Source organism: Adiantum capillus-veneris, chromosome 13, assembly GCF_014529385.1.
Source record: "Adiantum capillus-veneris isolate H3 chromosome 13, ASM1452938v2, whole genome shotgun sequence".
NCBI classification, from domain to species: Eukaryota; Viridiplantae; Streptophyta; class Polypodiopsida; order Polypodiales; family Pteridaceae; genus Adiantum; species Adiantum capillus-veneris.
In genome coordinates this window covers 124,947,935-124,964,424 of record NC_140943.1, presented here as the reverse complement: position 1 = coordinate 124,964,424, position 16,490 = coordinate 124,947,935, and the positions used below count along the sequence as shown (strand labels likewise).

The 16,490-nt window shown below is 41.6% G+C and overlaps 1 protein-coding gene across 1 annotated transcript; it reads right to left on the bottom strand.

Moving 5' to 3' along the window:
* Positions 1–12,056: 12,056 nt before the first annotated feature.
* LOC147444824 (TPD1 protein homolog 1-like) lies at positions 12,057–15,540 on the bottom strand. Its single transcript, XM_086527946.1, has 4 exons — positions 14,912–15,540; positions 14,012–14,185; positions 13,299–13,509; positions 12,057–12,476 (listed from the first exon to the last, which is right to left on the bottom strand). Exons 1-4 carry the CDS (start codon positions 14,988–14,990, stop codon positions 12,344–12,346), a joined length of 597 nt encoding a protein of 198 aa, XP_086384072.1. The 5' UTR covers positions 14,991–15,540; the 3' UTR covers positions 12,057–12,343.
* Between the last annotated feature and the right edge of the window lie 950 nt (positions 15,541–16,490).

Below are 16,490 nucleotides of genomic sequence, written 5' to 3'. Positions count from 1 at the left end.
ATATTTGAATTTTTGACACCTCAAGCCCCTCATGCATAGGCCCAGATCCCACCACAAGCTTGGCCCTTAAGCACTTTAAGCTTGGGCTAGATTCTCACCTCAAGTGCAACCGTAGCATCTCAAGCATGTCAAGCATCTCAATCATTAAGCACCTCAAGAATCTCAAGCACCTCAATAATCAAGCATCTCAAGCACCTCAGTCATCAAGCATGACAAGCAGGACAAGCACCTCGAGCTGGGTCGGGTTCCCGCGCCTCAAGGTCAGCCCTAGCTTACCTAAGGTCAAAGGACTTTTACACACATTATTGGAGGTCTTCAATGAAGCTAACCCTAAGGTCTTATGCTCCATTGGTTAGCCTTGTTTTTTGATAGACCATCTCTCATTTGGGCCCCTTTACCATTGGCCCCGTGTTGAGATAGATCTATAAGCACGTGTCTATATCTTAACCCTTGTTCCCGTTTATTCTCCCACATTAAGTGATCAGTTTAATATGAGAGAATCATTTGGGTTGGTTAGGTATTAGATATTAGATTTTATGAGATTACCTCTCTCTTGAAATCATAGTCGTCGTCGACTTTGAGGTAGAAGAGATAAAGCCTTAGTCATTAGTCAATTTTACTTAGCGGATAGAGGATCCTTTTTTACCCTACGACATCTTTCCAAGATGGATGACTAATCCATTTGGTGCTTGGGAGACATAGCTGCCGCAAGCATGTCTGCTCTTTAGTCCATTTCATTCTCCCAAAGTAGAGTGACAAATTCTGCTTGGTGTTTGAGAGACGTCGTCATCACAAACATGATTCTAAGCATGCATACTAGTTAAATTTGTGCACAATTAAAAACAGAACTAGTCTTATAAGACAAAAACATGAGTCATTTAAAAGAAATTTGCACATAATCCAAAGATGAAATCCATGGATATACTTTCCCATGGTGAATTTGGGATAGGCAATGGCTGGAGTAATCCAGGTTGCTTCCCTCTATCATACTTGGTCTTTTGGCATACTACACATTTTGAAACATACTCTTGTATGTCCATTTTCATGGTAGGCCAATAGAAGTACGTCTCTACTCCTCGGAGAGTAGGTTGAATACCTCTATGCCCCGCATATAGAGGAGCATGGATTCATACATAACTTTCTCACGAAGGGAATGGGTAACACATAGCCTATTGCCGTGGAGAACACAACCATCTTGAAAGGTGAATGGTTCCTCTTTCTTCCCCAAAGCAAGGGCTGACATTATGTCTCTAAAGTCAGGGTCAGTAACATACTCATCTATCATAGAGGATAGATCATTGTGAGTAGCTATAGACACCGCATTAACTTTTGGTCGTCATGAAAGTGCATCGGCCACTTGATTGTGTTTACCAGTTGTGTGAGAAATATGGAAATTAAATTATGAAAGAAAATTTGTCCACCTCATTTGTTTGTCGGAAAGCTTGGTTTGCGTCATGAAATACTTGAGACTTTGGTGGTCGGTTCGTAGGATAAATGGAGTCCCCAATAGGTAGTGCTTCCATATGTCTAGGGCATGTAGAACAGCTAAAAGCTCTTTCTCATAAATGCCCAAGACTCGTTCATCAGTATTGAGCCTTCGACTCTCATATGCTATGGCATGCCCTTCTTGAAGAAAAACTGCTCCAAGGCAATCACCACAAGCATCACATTGGACCTCAAATGGCTTTGAGAGATCTGGAAGCACGAGGACTGGTTGGGAAGTAAGCTTCTCTTTGAGCTTATCAAAAGCATTTTGCTCCTTAGCAGTCCATACATACTTAACGTTCTTCTTAGTTAAGTCGTGTAGTGGTCCTGCTACTTGAGAGAATTTTACTATGAAGCGTCTATAGTATGCGCACATACCAATAAAGCTTCTTAGCTCATGTAGATTTCTTGGGTTAGGCCATGATTTTATTACCTCTAACTTTGATGGATCCATACGGATACCATCGTGAGAGATAATATGACCTAGGTATTGAATCTTTTGAAGGAAGAATTCACTTTTCTTTTGGTTGAGAAAAAGCTTGTTCTCCCTCAATGCTTGAAAAATCACTTGGAGATGTTGCTTATGTTCCTCCAAGGACTTGGAGTAGATGATGATATCATCAAAGAACGCTCCAATGAATTTGCGGTATGGTCTAAAAATTTTCTCCATCAGACGATTGAACGTAGCTGGTGCATTAGTCAAGCCAAAAGGCATGACTAGATATTCATAAAGACCAAACGTTGTGCGAAATGCGGTCTTTAAGATATCTTCATCCACTATCCTTATTTGATGATAGCCACTCTTAAGGTCAATCCTACTGAAGTAGGTGGAGCCTTGTACCTTATCAAACAGATCTTCTACCCGAGGCACGGAAAATCTGTTTTTGATAGTGATATGGTTTAGTGCTCGATAGTCCACACACATACCGTATGTACCATCTTTCTTTTGCACTAAAAGGACTAGAGAAAAAAAGGGAGAGGAAGTAGGCCTCACCATCCCTTTGTCTACCAATTCCTGTACATGCCTCATGATCTCCTCTTGTTGAGCTTGTGAGACTCGATAAGGAGGTTTGTTAGGCGGTGACCTTCCTGGAAGGAGCTCAATGCGATGGTCATCATCCCCTCGTGTTGGAGGTAAGTCCATAGGGATATCATCGATGAACACATCTTGGAATCCTTTTAGAAAATTAGACAATTCTAACTCTTCTTGATTCCTACCATTTACATTTGATAAAACATTAGTATCTTTTAGAGACTCTTTGACAAAAATCATGTACGCAGAAACTGAGCTCTTCATTGACTTATCAAAAGCAAGAGGATTTACAAGTAAAATAGTGCGACCACGCTCACATGTTCTTTCCCCTGTAGGTGAAGTAGATTCTCCTTTCAGGGAACTTCATGTTGGCAGCCATGCGATCATGTTGGCAGCCATGGCGTCCCTAGGATAGCATCCTCATGTTGGAGAGGAGAGATGAAGAAGTCTTCTTTGTCGACATAGCTTTGGACATGAAGCCTCAACTTCCCAATCAAGGGAGTAGCGGAGTCTTGCTGTCCCTTGAAAGCTGCGTTAGCCATTACCATATCTCCCATCTCAAAAGCTTTAATGCCCAACTTGGTGGCCAACTCCATTGATATGAATTTCAGAGTAGATCCAAGGTCAAACAAGATGAAGGCATCATGATCTCTTACCTTTCCCCAAGCATAGGAAAGTGATGATCCTTTGCAATGAGCATCCTCTTTTGGAGCTTCGATGGTGGAAGCCCTAGGAGTCTCATTGTGAGTATTCTTCTTGGGGCAAGAACGATAGCCATGTCTTTGCTCCCCACACTTGAAACACTTATGGTCCTTGCAAAAAGATTCAAGCTCTTCAGGAGAGAGTTTGTTTTTACCTTTGTAAACTCCCTTCTCCTTGGACCGATTATTGTTGTTGTTGGAAGTGACTTGGGAAGTATTTTGAACATTGGTTTTCCCCTTTGCATCATTTTTCTCTTTGTTTTCCATGGGCTTGACATTACGTCTAGCCCCTTGATGGAAATTGATGCATGAAGCAACCATAGTGTGATGGATTACTTCGCTAATAGTACCAGGCCTTTGAGAGTTGATGTATTCGGCCATCTCTTCAGGTAATCCTGCACAGAATTGCTACCTTTGCTCGGCAAAGTCTATCTTTTGAAAGACAGTAGCCTTGAGATGTAAATCCCAAAACTTGTCTACGTACTTGTGGATAGACTCATGAGAGAGAAGCTTCAAGCTGCGCCATTCAGTAAGCACTTTGTCTTTTGCATCGCTTCCAAGGAATTGCTTCATGATGGAAACTCGTAGAGTTTTCCATGTCTTTGGGGCTTCACCATTGCCACGAAGGCTATCCCACCATTGACGAGATGATTTTTGGAAGTGCATAGCTACATGGTGTAGCTTGGAGGACTCTGTGAAGCCCTCGTCTCCAAAGGCCGCATCAAATTGCTGGATGAAGGCCAACACTTTGTCGGTAGCACAAAAGGTGCCATCATAGATGAGAAAAGAGATTCTCTTTCCTCCCTCCTTGAACTTCTTAAGCTTTTGTGACCTTCGCCATGCAGGAAATAATTTGCGATGTCCTCCCCTCTTGTATTCTCTAGGAGAATAGCCATAGCTTTCGTCAGAAGAGGAGGAAGGTGAAGAAGAAGGAGAACAGGGTGACCTCTTCCTAGCCTTTTTCTTCCTTTGTTTCCTCTTTTGCCTTTCAGAGTGATGAGGAGAAGGACCATGTGTTGATCTTTTCCTCTTGGGAGGAGTGGGCGATCGTCTAGACCGCTGTCTTGGTGAAGCCACATCTTTAGAGGAACTTAAACTTTCATTGCTTTCTTGCTCTTTGGATTCCTCCTCTTGAATGGGAGGGAGTCTTCTTTTGGGGGTCTCTTCAAGAGGCCTCCTAAGCTCTCTCTCCTCTTGGAGGGGAAGGGAAATTCCATAAGCACGAAGTTGTTGAGTAACTTCGGCTTGCAAAGCAGGGTTGCCCATAGCCTGCTGCAACCTAGTGACGAGATAATTCACAAACATGGGAGCATCATCATTAGCACCTTCATGTGCAAAATCAAAGCTATCAATGTTCATTCTACTCTCTTGATTATTGTCAGCCATGTTAACAAAATTTATGTATGTACTTTGTGTATGCTTTGGCAATTCAAAACCTTAGTTGCCACTCCTTTTAGCCTTTGAAAATCGGCTCTTAAGTATCTACACCCACGGCTCAAAGTGGTTAATTATAGAGAGTAGAGGAGTAGGTCTAACATAGCAGAGTTGCCGAGGGCTAGCTCCTTTCGGCCTTCTTATGGCTCAATAATGGTAAAGCCGTAGGCAAGTCTAAAAAGACTCCATTATTAAGTCAAAAGCTCCTGAGGTGTGCACCATCCCCCACATAGTGGGCTCAACAAAACCAATAATAGATCCCAGTTCCACTTAGCCTAATATAATTAACAACATCAACCATTTATAGGCTACTTAAGGACCTCTCTTCTTAAGCAAGAAAAGACAAAGCAAATGCTCTGATATCAATGTAATGGAATTGGCCTATTTAATTTGAGAGTAGCGGAAATTAATGAGAGTACTTTTGAGAAATGACTTTGTGAGCATAGCGGGTGAACATAATTGAAGATAGCAACATAATCATAGCAATTAGTTAACTTGGCATGAACAATACTTTTGCAAGAGAGAGAATTTAGAGAACATGACAATAGTTGAGGACCGGATTTATGTGGAGCCGGTCCCCCCTCCAATAGGCATTTGTATTATGATTTCTCCCATTAAGAGAGACTTGTTACAACACAATCTTTGTGTTCCTTGTAACCTAGGTGATGCAATGAAGATGGAAAACTTCATGCATCACAAGCATAACATAAACTTAAAGAAAGCTTATATCCCAAGCCTCAGTCCCAAGACCTCAAACACCTTCGAAGGTGGAGAGAGCTAGCAGGGAATGAGGGTAGGGAAGAGGAAGAAGAAACATTTCATAGGAGAAAGAATTAGTTCCTTACTTATCATAACTCTTGTTGGTAGCATACATAATAGCATAGTAATGAAGAAGAAGGAGATTGCAAGCTTAAGCATTGAAGCATAGCTCTTGGTTGGATTTGCACTCCATAGCCAAGAGTGTTAGTGTAGGCTCTCAACCTCTACTCGCTTGGAGAAGGAGAGGGAGCTCTTGCACACATTTCATAGAACACAATGAGAGTGTTTGTGACTGTGTGTGGGTGAGTATACCCCCTAAGCAACCCCCTAACTTGCTTGGGTTGACCCCCCCCTTGTAGCTCATGCTTGAAGCTCATTGGACCCCTCCAGGCCTAGCCAATCATAAGAAGGAGGCATTACAAGCAGCAAGGGTAGCCTTGAGACAAGTGTCCCCCTTTTCCCTTTGAGAGAGAGGAATAGATAAATGCAAAATCAATTAATTAAATCTCCTAAATTATCATTGGATCCCTTGGGTGGGCAACCAATAGGCTTCAGGCACACCATGAGGGCAACATGAGGAGGAACTTGACAAGTGTCCCTTTTGCTTTCTTTGTACCATGCATGCCTTGTGTGAGTGTGTGGGTGTTCTCTCTCATCTCCCCTCATGTAGGGCTCGCCCCCTCCTTGTAGGGATTGAATATTTGACTTTTTGACACCTCAAGCCCCTCATGCATAGGCCTAGTTCCCACCACAAGCTTGGCCCTTAAGCACTTTAAGCTTGTGCTAGGTTCTCACCTCAAGTACAACCCTAGCATGTCAAGCACCTCAAGCATCTCAATCATCCACAAGCATCTCAAGAACCTCAATAATCAAGCACCTTAGTCATCCAGCATGACAAGCACCTCGAGCTGGGTCGGGTTCCCGCGCCTCAAGGTCAGCCCTAGCTTACCTAAGGTCAAAGGACTTTTACACACATTATTGGAGGTCTTCAATGAAGCTAACTCTAAGGTCGTATGATCAATTGGTTAGCCTTGCTCTTTGATAGATCATCTCTCATTTGGGCCCCTTTAGCATTGGCCCCGTGTTGAGATAGATCTATAAGCACATGTCTATATCTTAACCCTTGTTCCCGTTTATTTTCCCAGATTAAGTGATCACTTTAATATGAGAGAATCATTTGGGTTGGTTAGGTATTAGATATTAGATTTTATGACAAAACACCAATGTACAGTGCCTTATACACCTCAGCAAAATGGTGTTGCGGAGAGGAAAAAGAGGCCACTTACGAAAATGGCACGATTTATGGTCAAAAGTCAAGCTTGCCGCATTCTTTTTTGCTTGAGGCCATCATGTGTACCACTTATATACTAAACACGTATCCTACGAAAGCTTTGAAGTCTATTACTCCATATGAAGCATGGCATGATAGAAAGCATTCTATTGAGCATATGCGTGTTTTTGGATGTTTGGCATATGCTTTGGTGCCACAAACACAGCATAGAAAATTGGATGATAAGGCTGTCAAATGTATTTTTGTTGGTTATAGTGCTGAAAGCAAAGGTTACAGGTCGTATCATCCGCAAACAAAACGTATTCTAGTTTCACGGGATGTAGTGTTTGTGGAAGATTTTGTTCAGCCCTTGTTGTTATGTACTAGAGATAGTAATGTAAGCTCACAAGACATTATGACACTTTGTTGCCTCTTTTCAGTGGTGGAAGTTCGAATGTAAGTTCCAATGAGGCAAATGTACAGCCTATGGGGGTTTTTGAAAATGTTACAGATCAGCCTATTACTGATGCAGATGTACATGATGTACTTGATGAGGAAAGAGCTGAAAATGAGCAGGCTAGAGGTATGCCAAAATGGCTGGTGCATACATCGTGTGATAGTAAATTGGATGCACCTTTGTCTAATCGTACTCGTTCAGGTTCTCGCCATGCATCTTATGCATCAGATTATTATGCTTTGGCTGTGTCTAGCTTACATGATGTTGAGGAACCTCTGTCTTTTGTGAAGCACAAAATTCAAAAAATTGGATGGCTTCCATGCAGTCAGAATATGATGCACTTATAGAAAATGACACATGGACTTTATGTGATTTGCCTCCTAGCAAAAAGACCATTGGTACGAAGTGGGTTTACAAGTTGAAACGCAAGCTGGATGGTGAGATCAATCACCATAAGGCTCGAATTGTTACAAAGGGTTATGCACAACAAAAAGGCATAAATTATGAAGAGACTTTTGCTCCCACTTGTCGTATGACTACTGTGCGTTTTCTATGTGCATTGGTAGCTCGTTTTGGTTGGGATGTACATCAATCAGACATTGTTACTGCTTTCTTGAATGGTGACATATTTGAGGAAGTTTATGTAACGCACCCTCGCGGTTTTGTCAAGAAAGGACAAGAGGACAAAGTGTGCAAATGTAAGAATGCTTTGTATGGGTTGAAGCAATCTCCTCGTACTTGGTATGAGAAAGCTGACACTCATTTGGTCAAACGAGGATTTCGTAACAGTCTAACAGAAAGCACATTGTATGTAAATCGTGAGGGTGATGTACTTCTCATTGTGGTTCTTTATGTAGATGATTTGCTAATCACTGGACCAAATGAGATATATTGCTGAATTTAAGGCTGATTTGAATGCTACTTTCAAGATGAAAGATTTGGGGTTGTTGCATCATTACTTGGGCATACAGTTTAAGCAGTGTGATGGTGGTATTGCCTTGTGTTAGAAAAGTTACATAGAGACATTGCTATGTAGGTTTGGACTTAAGGATTGCAAACCTATTTCCACTCCCATCGAAACAAGTTTAAAATTAAGTCTTCATGATGCTGGTGATCGTGCAAATGTCACTCTTTACCAAACTGTTGTTGGATGCCTCATTTATGTATGCAACCGAGGCCGGATATTCAGTTTGCAGTCTCACAGGTCGGCATATTTATGCATAGCCTAGGGTCTAAGCATTGGTAGGCTATCAAGAGGATTTTTCGCTACCTTAGTGGCACTTTTCATCTTGGCTTGTTTTATTCCAAGGGAGGATCATTGCCGCAGACTTACATGCTTTTTCGGACTCATATTGGGCTGGTTGTTTTGACACGCGAGTGTCCACAACTGGTTTTTGTTTCATGCTTGGCAGTTCATGTATATCATGGTTGAGCAAGAAGCAACCTAATATGGCCACTTCGAGTTGTGAGGCTGATTACAGGGCAGTCTTCACACAGCTACGGTTGAGTGTGTATGGCTTAGACGCCTTATGATTGATTTGGGTGTTGGACAGGAAACTGCCAACACTACCTACACTGACAGACAGGGCGCGTTAGCAGTCATGAGGAACCCAGTTTTTCATGCTCGTACAAAGAACATTGAGGTGCATTGCCACTATGTCAGGGAGAGGCTCTCAACAGAAGAGAACGGCTTTCTTATGTGCCAACACAGGATAACCTTGCAGATCTTTCCACAAAGGCATTGTCTCGTGAGAAGCTCCAAGCGTTCCGCAAAGCTTTGGGCTTACTCCCCTTTGTGGATTGATCATGTCCTCAGGGCATGGCACTTCCCTTTATCATGCCAGCTCTTGTTCACCGCATCACCCCAGGGGGGATTTGTTACCATATACATGTGGTAGTGATGTGTGTGAACACACTAAAACCGTCGGGGTAATTTTTCCCTCTTTAGGAGGTTTTTTCCCTAGGGCATTGTATATACGCCCATCACTCTAGGGCTATCTATCTTTCCATTTCACACTAAGTAATATACTCTCAGTTGTGTGCCTTGAGCTTACTTCGTCTTCTCCAAGCTATGTGCGTTTCTCTGCAACCCTAATTCCAACAGGACTCCCATGATAGCAAGTAGGCAGTAAAGTCGCCTTCAAAGATACATTTAAACAACCTTCTGTGTGCATTGAATGATATGATTTTGCTTGGATAGCACTTATCATGGCCAATCAAGAGGATGGGCCTCTTGTGAAGGGAACTAGAGAGTACAAGCTATGGGAAGTTTTGTCATTGGAAGAGAGGTTGAATGCCAGTTTTCAATTGCACTACAATTGTGGAAAGAATATAACTGTTGATGAGAGAATAATTCCATCTAAATGTAAACTCAGAAGCGGCACAAGTTTGGAATTCAATCGTGGAATTTATATGACTCAGAAACTGGTTACAATTACTCGTTTCGTATTTATGAGAAGTTGCCATGTCCTGAGTTGTCATGTCATGTTGTGTTTGCACTTGTTGCGGACTTGAAGCAAAGAGGTCATCATGTTTTTTTAAAATCGATGGTTCACATCAATGAAGCTATTGTTACACTTGACGGCTGAAGATGAGCTCAAACGCAAGTAAGATGCGCTAATGAAAGAAAGCATTTTTTACGTAAGGGAAAGACAATAGTTGGATCAAAGCCAACAAGGACTGTGTATGGATGTGCAAAATGCAAAAAGTTTTTATGTGTGGAGCCATGTTTCTATAAGTACCATGCAATGGCTGGCTATGATCGAGTGGGTATCCATGCATGCTGAGTTGTGAGATCCTACAATCGCCCTGTGACAGTTTGAAGCTCTATAGCAAGTTTTTGAGGTGATAGTGCGTTAGTGGCAATGGTAAGTGATTGCACGAGATTTATGGCAAGTTTATGAAGTGATTTTTGCTAAAATATTTGTTGAGAACCCAATTTTATATAGTGGTGAGGCTATGCTTCTTGTTGTAAATCTTAAGGTTTTTGTCTATGTGGTAGCGGATATTTTCATTATATTGATTTCAAGAATGTTTGTTTGCCAACATGTTAGTTTAGCAATGTGCACATTGCGCATGTATTTTACACGTATTTAGAGTTGTTTCATTGAACATGGACAACAAGATTGAATTATTTGGTTGTAAAGATGATTTTTCAGTGGATGAGAGCAATCATGTGTGACTTATTTGGTTGTAAGGGTGGGCTGACAACTCGGGGTGTGCATTATGTAATCATGTTAATGTATAACGTGAGTTCGAAAAGAGGGGTTTTAAAATGCAAGAATTTTAGGTAATTTAACAGAGATACTCTAAAATAAAAGGTTTTTATATTCAATTTTGGAAAAAAAATATTTTAAAAAAAAGTCGTTTTCTTCATTTGGACATGCTAAAAGAGGGGGTTTTTTAATACCCAACGAACGCACATTATATAAAGAGTACTGAAAGGTGAACTCCCCAAGGCTGACAATATTTTTCATGTCCAATAGAATTTTTTTCGAGGTGTAATCCCCATTTCTATTGATGTACGCTTGTTCTTTTGTACCATACCTACTTTGGGATGCTTTATCAGTTTTCTAGAAATGGTTAATTCTTCGTCTGACATTAAACATTTTTTAAAATGACTTACATATGGTATAAGAGTTCCTCAAAAGGAATTAGAAGTATAGTTTTTGAAAAAGACATAAGATTTTTTACAAAAAAACCTTAAAAAGGACACTTAAATGTCTTGTTTTGGTACCAAACTAGTGTTAAAGAACATAGCTCAGTTGGTTAAGCCTTCATCTTGTAACCCCAAGGTTGAGGGTTTCAAACCCACATGCTTTGTTCAATGGGTGCCACCCACCTCCCCATTGTGAAAGTTGTTCCCACAGTATGGTGCATTGTGGATGCAATGTACAACAATAGACTTCTCCCTACTACCCTTCCTTGTGCTAATGGAGAGAAAAGCAATCCGCCACTTTCCAATCTTACCACAAGCACATAAACTATTATTAAGATTTCTTAATTTCCAATCTAAAGTTTGTTTTGAACCTTTGACTTATTATGGGACTCTTACATGAATAGGGCATTGCACACTAATATGGATCGAATGTGAAATCAAACACAACTACCTTCAAGTATTACCATAAAGCATCTTATCATCATTTGAAGGTCAAAATTTTCATGTGTTATTTGGAAGGATAGGAACAAAAGGCTTTTCGACAATACTTACCAAACCCCATGTCTGAAAAAATTGCTCACATGTGAATTTGCATGTCAATCAACTCAAGCTCGAGCAATGCAAGATCTACAATGCCAATTATAAAGTGCTGATGAATTGTCGAGGCTATTACAACATGGCTAATATCAACAAACTGCAAGAGATATTACTGGATGGTTCTGTGGATCATCTTGAAAGAATGTTGGATGAATGCGTAGCTGATGTGGAAGCGCATGGTAGAAAATACTCCACAAGTGTTAGGGTGACACAACACCTTGAAAATCTGCTCGATGAGCTCCCCAACATCCCATAGAATGTATTTAGGTTTTCCTCTTTTAATGCGAAAAATATGTGTGCCATGATGGTTGGCTGGGTTGGGTGTTGTAATTTTGTTTTCTCTTTAATATAATTCTCTTGCTTTTATGGAGAAAAAAAAATCATGAGTCCATTATCATTAGAAGGGCTTGTTCAAAAAGTACTCATATGTAGGAAAGGGGAATAAAATGTCATTTAAGAAAACAACACATCTTTTTTTGTTGCAGTCTAATGGTTTGCATCAGCAAGTTCAATGGGATTACTCCCACACCCACACCCTTAACTAAGAAAACAAGACAGCTTAAACAAGGCATCTTGAGACAAACACTGGCAATAAGAGAGAGATTAGGCATACAACAAATGTAATGCTTGTGATTAGATAATAGTGAATACATTGTCCTCGGGCCGTCTGTCTCGCAAAATTGAGTTAAAGGTAGGAGCTCACATTGATTGAGTCAACAAGAAGCAAAAAATTAGCGGTTTCTATTCCGTTTATGGTAGCCGAGATGGTCGTGTGCAAAATTGGGTTAAGCCTAAGAGAAAGACACTCACAATTGTACAATGGAGGGATGTTATGGTGAGGGGCAAAGGATCAGAACATGTGACAAGTTGTCATGCATGTCATGTTATTGTCAATATATATTGATCAAAGGTCAGATTGATGAAGCTGAGTGTGTGTGTTTAGGTGGGTTTATGTACAAGAGGTGGAAACTGATTTCACAGACATGGGGTATTGAAAAGAGTTGGCATATTGGAAAGTGAGAAGTTGGCCGGGCCGAAGAGGCCGTCCATCGTTCACCAGGCAGTCATTGAAGGCAAGCCTCCTGTCCATCATCAACAATGTTAGAAGTTTTCTAGTTGGCATTTGCATTTTCATACCAGTATGCTAGAACAAGACTCATTAAGGCCATTGTTTGTGGACGGCAAAATCTCAGAATGAAATAAGGTAGTCGACAATTCACAAGAAGATTTAGAAATTTTCTCATGTAGGAAAATGGAGTCTTTCTCAGTGTTTTTCATACAATGCATAACATCATGAGCTTCTGCTCGAGAGGCACCACGTACCTAGCTAGGTATGATTGTGGGCAGGGGACCACCCCCGGCCCCCCCACCGGGCCGGCAGTCCCCTGCCCCCAAACGTACCTAGCTAGGTATGCGACGCCTCCCTCACAGAAGATCATGATGTTGAGGTAAGTCACAATGTGGGAAATATTGGGAGAGTTTGTCCAAAACTTCCTGTGCAACAATCGAGCAAATTTATGAGGCAACAATCATCATACGATGCAGCATACTTAACCAAAATTTCCTTCATGCTATGTCAAATACTAAAGTGAGTCCTCTATGTATGGCCTACGATTACAGACACAATATTGGGTATTGCCAGATGAGTTACATCTTCCTAGCATTTAATCCAGTCTTCTGTTAATTCCAGCTAAAAGCAATCACTTTGAATGTAGGCCAGGACGACTCAGCACCTTACGAGGTAGAAAAAGATAAGCCTAATTTGCTCTTCAAAGATCATGTAATTTTCCGCTAAACCTAGTTTTCTTTCAAGCAATGCATAGAAGCTACACCAACATCTTCATCTAAGCCACTCAAGAAGACTATTAGACACAAAAGTTTCGATCAATCGAGGATGAGCTTACCTGAAGACATTGGGGTTCACAAGCTTAGCAGTAGCCCACCAGCCACATGCAACGTGGATGTGCGAGAGACCGCACAGCTGCCGCGGGGAGGCACAGCTGTTGAAAATCTGGACGGTGAAGCTCGGGATGCCGTCCGGAAGAGGGTTCGCCTCCCCTTGCAAGATCGTCACATCTGCCATTGTGCAGCCCTCCCCTACCCTCATTGCGCCCTCTGCGGTTTGACAGTTTTGGTTAGGTAGTGGAGAAGGGAGAGATTGAGAGCTCACAATTTCTTTTTCTCAAAAAAAGCACTATATTCACCCTGTGCTCAGAAAAAAAAAAGCAGCCATGTTTTGGCAGGGCAAGCTATTAAGACAACTGGGATATATCCAAAAATCGACTAAGGAATATGCGAAAATACCCTTCAAAATAAATGTCCAATGAAATTACAACCGGGATTTTTCAGTACCGATCGGGAAATATGCGGGGCATTTGAGCATTGCTATCAACCCTAATTTGGATAGGAGCCACTTCAACTAATATTGTGTATATCATTAGCATTGATGAATTTGACTGGCTATCTCACTCATTTACTCTCTGATTAAGAGATCTGCAAAATGACTTAGTGAAATAGCCAGAAAAAATCGAAGCTAATGGTTTACACAATGCAAAATTTCTGAACTTTCTTTGTACAGATTAACAAGGAGAAGGTAAGAGAGGGTAGCCAAACTTACCAAGGTCCACAAGTGACCGGCGATAATTCAATCTCTTAGAGCTGTTATCTGGCAGCACAAGTATGTTCCCAGACATTGATAAAAATATTCTGCCAATGATTGCACTGTTGAAAGAATACTGCAGCTCCCTAATTGACTTCAAGAGCCCAGGTTTCTTCACCAGGATTCCAGTTCCTGAAAAAGAACTCCAACCACATCAGAGCACATAGAATCACCTGATATGACATTCGAATTTGGCAGTGTACCGTACTCGGAAATATTGGAAAAGAAAAAAAAGAAACCTTATTCAATGATCAGTGAATGCTCCATGCAACAAATAGTCTGTGCTCCGGCAATGTAGGCTAAATGGATTGCATGGGACTCTTGAGTGAAGAGGCAATTAGTTGTAGTTCGACACTCGCTCTAATCCCTCAGGCACCCAAAAATGGATTACCAAAATGAACGGTCCACCGTGACATTTCCGCACTCGAGCAGTACAAATGCAAATATTTAGGCCAGTGCAAATGCTTCAAAGCGTTAACATGTCCGCCTCAAAGCAATGCAGTTTACACAATCTAACTGAGAATATTATTATTTGTTGGTCAGCAGAGACTCATGTTTTTGCCTGGCAAACGAGTATATTAGCAGGTAATCTATGAAACCCCTCAATGGCACAACTATAAGGCAGTGACAGTCCAATAATGAACTAGGAAATTGCAATTAATGCAAAACAGATCATTAATGTTACGTGCAAAGTTTTACATATAGCACTGATGATACTGACATTAGTAAACTTAAGGATTTCCTTAATATTGCATTGTATTGGATATGTGCAGGGATTTGCCATGGCCTACTCAGTGCAAGCATTCTACTATAAGGCACCCACATAGAGCACTACACTAGGGCACTCCATTAACGTACCAAGAAGAGCTGCCACCAGCATGATGATGGTAACAACAAGCAGCTTGCAAGCTCGCCGCAGCCGGCTTCTACAATTCATTTCTGGAACACCACACGAAGCGATGTCTCGAGTCTCTGATTTTCCCTTCTTCCACAGTTGAGCTTTGATGTCTAGTATGCCGCTCCTTGCAAAAGCAAACCTATATGCTGGCAGCGCCCCCCTGTAGGAATTCTGTCAATTAAGCTCGCTTCCAAGCTGATGACCGTAATCTTCCTACCGATATTGGCTAGAGACGCAGTTGCTTCTGCCGCGAACTCTGACGATCGCACCTACACTCAGCTGCAGCAGCTATGGCGAGCTTCTATTAACACGAAGCACAGCGCCCTCCTAACATGCGAAGCTTCGACAACGCGCTTATCATATGGAAGGCATGAATGGACAATGCGGCCTCATTAGCACCAGCTGCATCGAAACCATACTAGCTATGGCGGACAAAGCTTAGTACTGCGCAGAAATGAGAGAAAATGAAGGCAATGACGGGCGATGGAAAGCGAAGTGAGGTCAGCAGAGAGAATCAGAGTTAGAAGCTGGAGCGATGGCGAGCTGCAGAGTCGTATGATGAGGAAGAGAGAGAGCACAGCACACACACACAGAGAGAGAAGACACACGCTCGTCAGGTGAGACACTGAGACTCCGTGAGAGAAGCGGCGCCCTAGTGGTTAGTGAAAAGGTCATGTTTTAGAACACACTCTCCACAAATCCAGTTGAGTCAGAGAGTCATAATTCCTGAATGACCCACATTTAGTATAGCCCTTTCCCATTCAATCCACAATTTGGATGGACTAGTCATTTCATCAATTGGCCATATTCCATTCTAGGCAGATCCCTCCATTGTAAGATAGGGTTCCCATGGTGTCCGTGGCAGGCGCATTTCGTTGCCGTCGTCTTTGTTTTGTGGCAACAACATTGCCAAAGCAATCTAACTTGGTCAATTTTGGCAAAGTCTCACTACCTTTGCCGACTCTCTCATATCCATTTTTTCTTTTTTGAAGAGAGTGAACTTTGAATTAAAGCAAACAATAAAAATTACAAGTCTAGCTCGCAGACAAGGGGAGAGCAGCCCCAAATCACAAAAAGTTATCTTTTGAGAGGGGGGGGGGGCGCTTAAGATCATCATGTTTCTCTTGACGAATCGTAAGGTTGAAAAAAACTTTGGTATTCTTTTCTTCCACAACTACCATCTCATTGATCTCTGAAGTAGAGTGAAAGAAGAATGTTCCAACATATCTTTAGTCTGACAAAACAAGGATTCTACAGCTTTAACCGGCTCATGATGCAGACCAATAGGGTGTATAGCTTGAGACCCAAACATGTTGGCATTCCCATAAATCCATATAGCCCATATTGTGATAGCTCTCCACAAATTCCACAGCGGGGCATCAAGATCCTTGCAGCAACCTAAGAGAAAATTCTTGAAGTCTAGCACTTGGTGAGTACATAAGAAGATACGCTTTTGGATAGGAAGCAGAAGTTCCCTATTCTCCTTACAATTAAAGAAAAGATGTGGGGTATCTTCAATCCGATATTTACACCTTGGAC

Bases quoted from the DNA above. Each gene is read 5' to 3' on its own strand.
- LOC147444824 (XM_086527946.1), bottom strand. From the start codon at position 14,990: ATGAATTGTAGAAGCCGGCTGCGGCGAGCTTGCAAGCTGCTTGTTGTT. The intron at 13,510-14,011 runs GTAAGTTTGGCT...GTCAAACCGCAG, and splicing joins CCGGTCACTTGTGGACCTTG to AGGGCGCAATGAGGGTAGGG. The intron at 12,477-13,298 runs GTAAGCTCATCC...GATGATGGACAG, and splicing joins GTGAACCCCAATGTCTTCAG to GAGGCTTGCCTTCAATGACT.